Raw genomic sequence first — 11591 nt, forward strand, 5'->3', positions numbered from 1 at the left:
TTCATAAAATCAATACTTTATTCAACTGCAGAATACTTTTACATATCTTTCTCACCCTCCACCCCCCAAAAGTAAACACATCAAACCAAATTTTCATATCACCAATGAGTGACTCGCCTGATTTTACTAGCTTAATAAGATGCAAAAGTTTTAGCAAAATGTTCATTTACAGTAGAGGGGGGCAAAAACCCACCGAAGCAACACATGTGAATCTTCAATGAACTCTAGCATCATTGGTCAATCCAGTCCTTGAAAAGCAAAATCATGTAGATAGGTACATTCACTGCAGCAATGATGGAGAGCATTATGAATGTGCGCAACAATCTTTGGATCACAATCTTTCTCCATGATTTGGTGCCCCTTAGTGGTAATTTTGTCATATGATCAACTCCAATATCTGCATTATTGTCCATACTCAAGGAGATCTCTGACTCTTGAGACATATTCTTTCTGGCTGTTGGCCGAATTACCGCACTACCCCTGCCAGATCAAGAACAAAAAATAAAGTAAAATACTAATTACTAGATTAAATACACAACACAGTGAAAATGAATGACCAACTACAAGTACAAGCACACCTTTCTGGATTCAACTCGCTTGAGCGTGCTACTAGAGTAGTCTTTGAGGCTTTCTTAACCAAATGCATTGATCCTTCTGCATCCCAAATCATCTCGTACTCGCAGTCTAGATCTTCGTTCTTCTCTTTTGTTGTACTAAGCAAGTCACTTAGAATTTGCTTGCCGTACCCCATAAAACTGCTCAAACAATGCCAAAAGCTCACACTACTAGTGGGCCAAAGCAGCAGAGCAAGAAGGGTAAAAATGAATAGTACGATATACCTGACATATTACAGAGCAAATGGGAGTTTGTGAACAAGTCAATTAAAGCATAAAATTCATTCATAGTTTTTACAAATTAACATGGAGAGTTACCATATGTAAATGAAAATTTGCCTTGGAAGAAAGCATAGCTGAGTAGATATTGCTTCATCAGGACTTGAAGTGTTTGAAAGTACATCGTTAGTAGCAGACAACAACATGAAAGATGGGTACAGGTTTCCCTGCTGCCAACTTACAGTTCCTACAGTGTGCTGCAGACTATTGTTATGATATATCATGCCTCAATAAGAGTTACATAAACCAAATAAAGTGGATGCATACCTCCATTACAGGCCCGGATGTTGACTTATGAGTTATAGTGCATTGATCATGATCGTGACCAGACAAGATAAGTACCTGAAAAGAAGTACATGTTAGTGATTGCTCAACTTGAACTTAAACTTTTCATGGACACAATATAAAGTGTCTAAAATCAATAAATTAGCTCATGCTTCTTCATTACAAGTTGAGACCATAGTTGCACATGAGGTCAAGATAGTTGCCTGCCTGTCTATAATGTTTCAATCTCTGCCTAAAGTCTGTATTGGGGCCAGCTTACAGGCACAAAAAAAGAATAAAGTACTTACAGGTTTGATCAACTCCAGTAAGAAATCTGATGACTCCTCAGAAATGTAATTCTGGTACCTATTTATTTGAAACAAAGATCAATCCGAATGCATCTACGAGGTCACCAACTCAAAGTACTCTTTCAGGTGCATATTTTGTAGAAAAGCAATAATATAATCAAACCTTATTTCTCCATCAGCCGTGCGCGTCACTCGCTGGAATCAGAAACAAAAGAGAATAACAATCAGATACATGTGAAAAGTGCTGACAAAAGTAAAACCATAACAATTTTTCACAACCACTCTACATAAATGTTATGATATGAAGTAATGAATAATGAAAAAAATGTACTGATAGGAAACCAAGAAAAAAGAACAGACAAATCAATACCTGGTTGATAACTGGAGATTTGCGATTAGGCCCACAATATGTCCAATCACGTCGATACAATGGAATATGGGTCAATAAAACCCTTGGATAAGATCGAACAGCTAAAACATGCAGAATACGTAAATGAGTTTATTATATTGTAACCACAAACTTAATAACACAAAATAAACATAAGTCAACAGTCTATACCCATTGATACATTCTTGACAAATTCCAGAGACGAGGAAGCTTGATTCTTTTGATGATGTGCTGTGGATGATTTACCATTGTAAATTAAAGAATCTAGTCATCTACACTCTAATACAGAGTCATCTAAATGCCATCAGAGCAATAATAAATCATTTTGCATTATACAAGGAATGCAAATTCCATGAGAAATTAAGATCAATTATAGTAAAGATACCAACTGCAAGGATTAATTTACGGGTTAATTGATATTAAACTTCCATGTCCAGGAAAAACAATTGCTTGGCTGACGTCACATTCATTATTATCACATCCAAATTTCAGAGTTCAAACAACAATTATATGGTAGATAAACAAAAAAGAGTTGCTTGTTCTCTTTTACCATCTAAAGTTTGGGCATCAATGGCAATAAATTCTACTTTTCCTGCTGTAAATCGATAGTTTCTCTTTCCAAACTCCTGCTCGTACCGCTTTGCAACCTGATTATAAGTAGAACAAGGAATATAATTAACAAAATAATCAAGATAGTTTGAAAAAGCACGACAGTTTATAGAATTAAGGTTCTTGATTACCTCTGGACTATGAATGAGGTTACTTTCATAGCCAATGTCATGGTTTCCAGGAATGAAGTAAACCTTGACATCTCTATGCTTTCCTTGCTTATACAGATAAAAAATGTGCTTAAAACGGCTTAAAGATTCCTGCCATCTAATCAAACAAATATTTTAACAGCTAATCTATATCGCGAAACATCAAGCAGATATGCAGAAGAAATTCTATTAGAAAAGTTTTCAATAAAGTGAACCAGTAAACCATATAGTTTGTCCAGAACAGATTTGCAGCAGCACCAATACTTTTAAGTCATGTTTGAAGGGTAGAGTAGAATATGATAAAAAAAAATTCTATATATATGAGAAAAATTAATTCAAAAACCAAATTAATCCACCCAACAAAAGATAATGTCTCATTGAGAAACTTATGACAATTTTATTTTATCAAATTCTACCTTCGTATATATCATTAATAAGACAAAAATTTGCAACTTTGAATAGTATGTTGTTTTTTATTTTTCTTAAACAAATTCAATACTATTATATTGCATAGGGAGAAAAAAAAATCAAGCTACAAGGACAAAATTCAATAATAAGAAAAAACTCAAGTTAAACCAAATGATAAAAATGATGTATATATATACAATATTGATGTGATGTCAGCGCCAAATTTACCAAGTAGTAGCTTAGTTTGATAACCATACATTGTGAATTTGCTAATATATTTCCAAATATATTTTGACATTGAGTATGCAGTACATAATTAATGAGACATAATCAACTAACACAGCAAAAGTGCAAACTAAAAAGCTAGTTATCTTTTGCCCAAAAAAATAAAAAAGGCCAATCATCCATGAAGTAGTTGAAACAGATCTGAAGTTCTTACTCTTCATCTGACAAATAAGGGCCTCCATCAAAATAATCACCTAAATACAAAATCACGTCAGGCTTAAAAGGCATAACAGACAAAAGAAATGCTCGGCGCATGAATAAATCAGTGTAGAACTGGGCCATTTCCAAAGCAAATGACTTTGGAGCAAGATTGAGAGATGTTCTATCCATGATCTGTTAAACAATTGAGAAAGAAAATCTTTAGTAGAGAAAAAACAGAATACTTACATAATAAAGATAGAGCCAGAGGGAATGGAAATATGATTACCTGTGGATCTGTAATAACAGCGATTTTGACATAATGGCGCTGATTTGTTGCTCCATTTATCTGAATTTGCAATTAATAATGTTAGTACATGGGCTTGCTTGTCTCCAATATGCAAGTTATTTATTGTTATTATTATTATTATTTCATCCGCCAGGTAACTTGGGTAGATTACAATTACAAGATACATTCCAACCCAGAGTTCACACAAAACATGCAGATATGCACAAGGAAGGAATCATGTTCCTATACAATCAAGCAAGCATAAATAATTTGTAGTTGTTCTAGCCACAAGATGATACTGATAAGGAATAGTAGCTTGATAGACAAAATAGGAAATATGCTGGTCAAAGATATGAGGATTCTTGATCTACATTTGACGGAGATTAGAAGATTAATTAAGTACTTAGAAGTAAATACAGAAACTAGAAGATATGTTATTAGGTGATAACTAGAAGTATGTTCTAGTTTACATTTTTTCCTTTTTAATTTTCCAGTTGTGTTTAATAGCATATCTATGAATAGGTATAAAATTAAGATGGATTAAACAAAGGATGCCAATCAATCTCCTTGAATACCGTCACCCTTAAAATAAATGTTAATGAATACTATTAGGATTATAGTTTATACATTTAGTTGTTTTAGTCGTTTTTGTTCATTCCTTGTACTGGTTTTATTTCACTAGATTGTTCTGTTCGGTAGTGTAAAACCTTAGTTATTTTCTCTTATAAAGTCAGTTATTTGTTAAGGGCGTTAGGTTCTTGGCTTTATACACTGCTCTCTTTCTATTTTTGCTCGCCTATATAATAGGAGTTTGGCCTTGTAAATCAATTCAATTCATTTAATACAAATTTCGGTGTTTTGGAATACTTTTCTTCCGCATTATGGTATCAGAGCGGGAAAATTAAGTTTTCCCTTCGATCCTCTTCTTCCTACTTCTCTCGCCATTCTCTCCCATGAAGCAGAGTTTCTTCCCTTTCTCCGACAATTTCCTGCAACTTCCGACCATGATTCTTTTCATCGTTTCTGACTTCTCCTTAATAATCTCTTGATCGAATATCATGCCTCAAGGAGCTCCAACAGCCCCTCAATGCTCGTTTCAAGCTCAAAGCCCTTGGTCCTTTAAAGTACTTCTTAGGCTTCAAAATAGCCAGGTCTTCCACTGGCCTATTACTCTCTCAAAGGCAATACACTTTACAGTTATTACAAGACACTGGATACCTTGCTAGCAAACCAGTTGCCACACTTATGGACCCTCGCCTGAAGCTCAATGACACTACGGGTACTTTACTCCCTGATCCTTCTCAGTAACGCATACTAATTGGGCGACTTTTATACTTAACCTTGTCTCCTCCAGGCATTATATTTTCTGTCCACAATCTCAGTCAATTCATGGCTGCCCCTCGCACTCAACATCTCCATGCAGTACACCATTTGCTTCGCTATCTTAAAGGAAGACCGGGACAAGGGTTACTCCATCCTTCCTCTTCTTCCCTTAACCTTCGGGCTTTCTCAGATTCAGACTGGGTTTCCTGCCCCATTACACGACGGTCAACAACAGGATTTTGAATTTTCCTTGGAGATTGCCTCATCTCCTGGAAATCAAAGAAACAACCAACCATCTCAAAAAGCTCAGCAGAAGCTGAGTATCGTGCTCTAGCCACCACAACTGGTGAATTGACCTAGTTGCGGTATCTATTACAAGCTCTCCAAGTTGCCACTCCACAACCTGCATTCATCTATTGTGACAACAATTCTACTGTCCATATCACTAACAATCCTATATTTCATAAAAGAACGAAACATATGGAATTGGATTGTCATTTTATAAGAGAAAAAATTAAAGCTGGGACTCTTCGACTCATCTTAGACAGCAGCCAGCAACAATTGGCCAATGGCTTCACCAAACCCCTGCCTTCCACAACTCTCGCTACTCATATTTCCAAGATGATTACACAACCCATCTTGAGGGGAGGCTATTAGGATTATAGTTTATGTATTTAGTCGTTTTTGTTCATTCCTTGTACTGGTTTTATTTCACTGTATTGTTCTGTTCAGAAGTGTAAAACCTTAGTTATTTTCTCTTATTAAGTCAGTCAGTTGTTAAGGGTGTTAGGTTCTTGGTTTTATACTTGTTCTGTTTCTATTTTTGCTCGCCTATATAATAGGAGCTCAGCCTTGTAAATCAATTCAATACAAATTTCAGTGTTTTCGAATACCTTTCTTCCGCATTAAATACTAATTCATAATTATATGCAGCGAGAAAGGAAATACTTGATTTTTGCTTCTTATATAATGTTCTTAATCAAGTGCGATCATGGTAGTTGTTAAATAATAATAATAAACTTTAGTCGTTAGGAAAGTGAACCAAGTCGTATACATTCTAGTGTTCCGCATTAACGAAGGCATTTACCATAAAAGGCAAATATTTCACACACGTGTTGTGCACACTAAGCTAGGTTTTTTTTCTCTCTCTTTCCAAATGGGATTCAGAAAATCTGTTTCTTTCCAAAAAAAATATATAGATGTATTTAAAGTTCTGATTGATGAATTTAAGATCGCCAATAACCAAGCCCCACTTCCAAAATTTCATTTTCCTTTCGATTGAAGCTATGAAAGATTTGAACAAGCGTCCCAAATAAAAGACCCAGATCCGAAAATGAAGTAAAGATTCAGCCTTGAAGAAAAAAAAAATCAAAGAAATAACTTACAGTTGAATTGTGATGGAGATGAGGCCAGGAACAGCTCCATAGAGATGGCACCCAATAGGCCACCATCTCCCCATAAAGAAGAGTCACTGCCCATATCACACACAGTAGACTCGTCAGCTCTCGTTGCTTCATATCTGTTCTTTTTTATTCTCCGCTATTCTTTTCGCGCTCCAAGCCTTCTTATTCCCCCTCTTATTTTATTTTTCTTTGGGCAATTTTGCCATTTTCAATTTGGTTGGTCTGGGAACTAAAAAGTCAAAGTCTTGAAAGTGATACCCTTTTATTTAACATTTATTTTTATTCTATTTGGTAACACATAACACACCCCAGCAAAGACTAAAGTGACAAACTACCTGGTCCTAACTGAAAAGACAGCAAAAACTTCACAATATATATATCGCCAGAAACGGCAAACATCAGAGAAAAGCCTTTGTACCCATTTAAGGACTGGTGATCTACTTCGCTAATCTTTAAAAATAGTAATTGGGTTTTTTGGATTGTTAGGGCTAGTATCAAAACTAGTATGTAATTTTGTAATATTGGCTTTTGAAATTGTAGTTTCATACTGAAAAGAAAAAAAAATGGTAAAAATGGTATCTTTAAAAGCAAGCATAGATAGGGACCAGAAAATGTCTTGGAATTTGCCAAGAAAATACAATATTTCTTTAGGAAAAGCCCAGGCCTAACCATCACCAGTTTCTATTGTGCTTTTAGAGAGTATCATATGCTATTTCTTTTGCTGGATATTACTTATTAAAGTTGACGATTCGTATGAATATTATGTTGCATACAAATATTTGGCAGCAGCATAAAAGGGCTGACAATCTGGAAGTACACACATAAGTTAAAGGAAACAGTGCTCTTTATGAATTGGTGATGACTTCCTCGTCATACCCTTTTATCAGAAAATTCGAAGATGTAGACTCCCGAGTTATAAACCAATTCACTCGATCATAGTTTCATCAGAGTGCTTCAAAACAGTATAATAAAATCAACAAAACATACAGGTATATTGATAAATCTGCACTAGTAAAAACCAGATAATTCTGTGCGAGTATACACATATGACCTTAGGATGGGGTGAAGCAATTTCCCTTCACTGAGCCATATTTTGCTGCTGCCAGGTTGTTCCTATATTTTTTAGCCAGTCAACAACATCCTTAATGGTTGGTCTCTTGAAAGGGTTATGGTTGACACACATACAGGCTACATCAAGTACCTGCACTATCTCATCATCAAATCCTTTCCCTCTTAGTAAAGGATCAAAGACTTGGTCGTGCTTTCCCTCGTTCCTCATCTGCTGAACCCAGCCAACCAACTCTCTTGACATCCTTGGCTTGAACACCTCAACAGGCCTCTTCCCAGTTAGCAGCTCAAGCATTACAACCCCAAAACTGTACATGTCTCCTCTCAAAGTGGCCACCCATGCTTGACCGTATTCAGGAGGAATGTAACCCAAGGTGCCTACGAGCTCTGTTGAAACATGTGTCTGGTAAGGAAGGATCAGCCGAGACAATCCAAAATCTGCTACATGGGCTTCAAACTTCTCATTAAGCAAGATGTTGCTCGACTTGATATCTCGATGAACAATATGTGGTTCGCATATTCGATGCATGTAAGCCAATCCAAAGCTTGCTCCCTGTAAAATCTTTAGTCTAGTTGGCCAATCTAACTGAGATGGGCCATCAGTTTTTTCGTGCAACCAAAAGTCTAGACTTCCATTTTCCATATAGGAATATATCAGTAACCGGCAGCCATCGTGTACACAGTAACCTTGAAGTGAAACCAGGTTCTCATGTTGAGCGGTTGAAAGAGCTTCAACCTCTGCTTTGAACTCCCTTTCCATCAAACCCAAATCTCCTGAGAGCTTCTTAATAGCCAGCATGGTCCCATCTGCTAGCGTAGCCTTATAGACCAAACCAAAACCCCCACAGCCTATTATGTTGGCTTGATTGAAGTTGTCAGTGGCCTTCAAGATTTCAGCTAAACTAAGATCCTTGATGTCTTTGGTATTGTTTGGGAACAATATGACTATGCTTGCATCCTTGTCAATTTCAGGAGCAACCGCAAGGTTGGAATTGCAAGAAATCGTGTCGAAATCTATCTTGTCACTGTCACCTCGCGGAAGTATTCTTCTTGTAGATAAAATCCACAGAGAGAGTAGCACGCCTATAATAATAGAAGCGCCAAAACAGCTCCCAATAATGACTCCAACAAGAAGTTTTTTGTTTGTCCTTCGTTGGTGATGATGATGAGTTGTAGGTGATTGTGAAGAGCAAGAACGCTGCACTGATGGAGGACCACACAACCCTGGATTGCCATCAAAGCTAGAGCTAGGAAAAGTATCAAACTGACCTCCAGATGGCACTGGCCCTTGAAGATCATTGGATGCTACACTGAAAAATGATAAGAAATGCAGACCCTTAAGTGAAGCCGGGATTCCACCAGTCAGATGATTCTTGGAGAGATCCAATCTCTCTAAATTAGTAAGGATGGACATTTGATCTGGTATGGTCCCAGAGAAACTGTTGTTGTTGAGTTCCAAAACATGAAGAAACTTCAGTTGGCCAATCTCTGTAGGTAAAGAGCCACTGAGATAGTTGTTACACAAATATAGGGCTGGAGGAAGACTGGAGAGCTGATTATACTGCTGATTAGTAACATTATTCGGCATAACAAAGACAGGCAACTCTAGAAAACTCCTGTTAATCAGTTCAGACTGTCCTGATGATACCAAAGCTGGCAACCCACAGAGCTCCTTGGGGAATTCTCCCGTAATGAGATTAGTTGACAAGTCCAAGTAGAACAGGCTCGGAAGCATACCAAACCATCCGGGAATAGGACCAGCTATAAGGTTAACAGACAAGTCCAAGACTTGTAGCTTCTTAAGCCTTGAAAGCCAAGGGGGTACTCGACCAGAGAGTAAACAACCACCGAAAGCAAGAACTTGTAAATTTTGAAACCCATCGGGTTCTAAAAGGTCATCATCCTGAGGCATAAGTTCAGACATAAAATTTTTAGAGAGAACCAAAGTGGTGAGAGTTTTGATTTCCTTTAGAATCTTAAGTGCCACAGTGATATTTGTAAGGCTGTTATTAGAGATGGAAAGAAAGGAGAGGGATTTTAGCTCAATTATCTCAGGCGAGACCTCCCCTCGGAGCTGATTTCCGGCGAGTCTCACAGCTGTCAATGACTTACATGAGTAAAGGCTACGAGGTAACTCCCCTGTGAAATTGTTATTGCCAAGGTCCAAAATGGTAAGCCTTTGCAGCTTGGAGAAATCAAAGTCAGAGAGATTCCCAACCAGATAGTTGACCCTTAAGTTCAAGGTGGACAAATTAGTACAGTTCTTTAAAGATAAGGGAATAGAGCCGGTGAAGTAATTTATGTGGAGAAGAAGCTTATCCAAACTGGCGAGATTCCCAATACCCTCAGGGATTGTTCCGTTGAGCTGATTGGAATAAAGCTCGAGAATCCTTAGGTTGGTCAGTTGAACAACACCGTCAATAGGTCCAGAAAAATGGTTCACAGGCAACGAGATCTGTTCGAGGGTGACAACGTTGTAGATTTCGTCTGGGATCGGTCCCGTCAGATTATTAAATCCCGCCCGAAATATCCTAAGCTTGGAGCAACCCCCAATACCACGAGGGAAGACACCATTAAACTCATTAGAGGAGAAGTCTAAGAACTCAAGAGAAGAAACCAAATTACCACTGCTGCCCGTGCAAAAGTCAGAGACAGGGATTAAACCAGAGAAGCTGTTGTTGCTGACATTAAAGCTGGTAAGGGAGGCTGTCGTCACCGAAGGCTGGAACACCGAAACGGGTATCGACCCTTCAAAGAGATTGCTCGATAAGTCGACCGTCTGGAAGGCACCGGAACCAGACGAAGGTAATCGCCCATGGAGTCGATTATAGCTCAAGTCGAGGAGTTTAAGACGGTTGAGGGAAGAAAAGAAATCAGGAGGAAGAGAACCCAGAAGGGAATTTCGAGAGAGATTGAGTTGGGTAAGGTAGGTGAGGTTCCTAAGGGTAGGAAAAAGGATGCCTTTGAGGTTTGAAGAGGGAAGCCATAGACGGGTGACTCGGTCCTCACCAGCCACCACCTCGCAACCTACTCCGACCCAAGAGCAGCAATCAACGGACCTAGACCAGTTGAGAGCACTAGAAGGTGACGATAAATTGAAAGAAAAGGCTAGTAGGGATTCCGTGTCGTCTATGTTGCAAGCGCTTAAGCCAAAAGAACCCAGCAAAGTTGGCATCACAAAAAGAAACAAAACCAGTAAGAAGAGGAGTTGACGAGCGAGACCGAGAGTGAAACTGCAACTGAGACCACCCTCCATCCCCAAAAAGAAGCTCTTTTTGTCATCTTTCATGGGGAAAGCGACGATTGAAAAAGAAAAAGAAGAAAACATGGCATGAAGTTATGAAGGGGGTGAAACAGAGTAATATGTGGCGTTTAATCATGATGATGATCAGAAACGAATTGAATCAGTAGAACAGAAGAAGAAGAACCCATCTGTCGTTTTGGTCTAAGGTAGTGAATTGTTGTTGTTGTTGGAGATAGCATTGAAGGAAAACTCCATTGACTGAAGAAGAGAAAGAGAGATAGACATAGATGGAAATGGAAGTGACGTTGATGGAAAAATGATAAATAAATATAGTAATATTAATGAATTCTGAAAAGCGTTTACTTTGTTTGTGGGCGGCTGGTAGTGGCTGTTGGACCCTTTCTAAGTCGATGGTGGTGGTGGTGGTCGTAGTAGTGGTGAATGGTGATGATGATGATAATAATCTATCTCCATTGCCATTTGCGTGTGCTGTAGGATACCCTCCTCATCTCAAAGTTTTTGTTTTTATTTTTATTTTAAAAAAATAAAAGAATTTATTTTTATTTTTTAGAGTGTTGGCGATTGTTAGAAGAAAAAAAAAAAACAAAGTTGCCTTGTTATGACTTTTGACTTCTCAAAGTTCCTTATTATATAAATCTCTCTCTCTCTTTTGTCTTGGGATGAATGTGATGCCATGGCATAAAAACCATGAATTTTATTTTTATATAATACAATCATTGGTAGGCAAAGACAGAGGTTTTAGTCTCAGAAAATTACCAACTTGGAGCGGGTTGATGATAAAATATTGAATTGAAATAAAAT

At 37.7% G+C, this 11591-nt stretch overlaps 2 protein-coding genes across 3 annotated transcripts; both read right to left on the minus strand.

Moving 5' to 3' along the window:
- On the minus strand, nt 1–7019 carry LOC133794653 (uncharacterized protein C630.12). Of its 2 annotated transcripts, XM_062231997.1 has the most exons (13): nt 6440–7019; nt 3732–3791; nt 3459–3637; nt 2594–2729; nt 2404–2500; nt 2025–2084; nt 1836–1936; nt 1629–1660; nt 1466–1523; nt 1161–1235; nt 933–1090; nt 579–839; nt 1–480 (listed from the first exon to the last, which is right to left on the minus strand). In XM_062231997.1, the coding sequence occupies exons 1-13, from the start codon at nt 6569–6571 to the stop codon at nt 231–233; spliced, it is 1599 nt and encodes a 532-aa protein (XP_062087981.1). In that variant the 5' UTR covers nt 6572–7019; the 3' UTR covers nt 1–230. The 2 variants fall into 2 exon arrangements, with proteins under 2 accessions (XP_062087981.1, XP_062087982.1); XM_062231998.1 differs by lacking the exons at nt 1466–1523; nt 1629–1660.
- A 264-nt stretch (nt 7020–7283) lies between these two features.
- Nucleotides 7284–11326, minus strand: LOC133794652 (tyrosine-sulfated glycopeptide receptor 1). Its single transcript, XM_062231996.1, has one exon. The coding sequence runs from the start codon at nt 10851–10853 to the stop codon at nt 7536–7538; it is 3318 nt and encodes a 1105-aa protein (XP_062087980.1). The 5' UTR covers nt 10854–11326; the 3' UTR covers nt 7284–7535.
- Nucleotides 11327–11591: the final 265 nt, after the last annotated feature.

This window comes from Humulus lupulus, chromosome 8 (genome assembly GCF_963169125.1).
Source record: "Humulus lupulus chromosome 8, drHumLupu1.1, whole genome shotgun sequence".
Lineage (NCBI taxonomy): Eukaryota > Viridiplantae > Streptophyta > Magnoliopsida > Rosales > Cannabaceae > Humulus > Humulus lupulus.

Bases quoted from the DNA above. Each gene is read 5' to 3' on its own strand.
- LOC133794653 (XM_062231997.1), bottom strand. From the start codon at position 6,571: ATGAAGCAACGAGAGCTGACGAGTCTACTGTGTGTGATATGGGCAGTG. The intron at 1,661-1,835 runs GTATTGATTTGT...TTCTGATTCCAG, and splicing joins AATCTCCAGTTATCAACCAG to CGAGTGACGCGCACGGCTGA. The intron at 840-932 runs GTAACTCTCCAT...GTAATATGTCAG, and splicing joins CAAATTTTCATTTACATATG to GTATATCGTACTATTCATTT.
- LOC133794652 (XM_062231996.1), bottom strand. From the start codon at position 10,853: ATGTTTTCTTCTTTTTCTTTTTCAATCGTCGCTTTCCCCATGAAAGAT.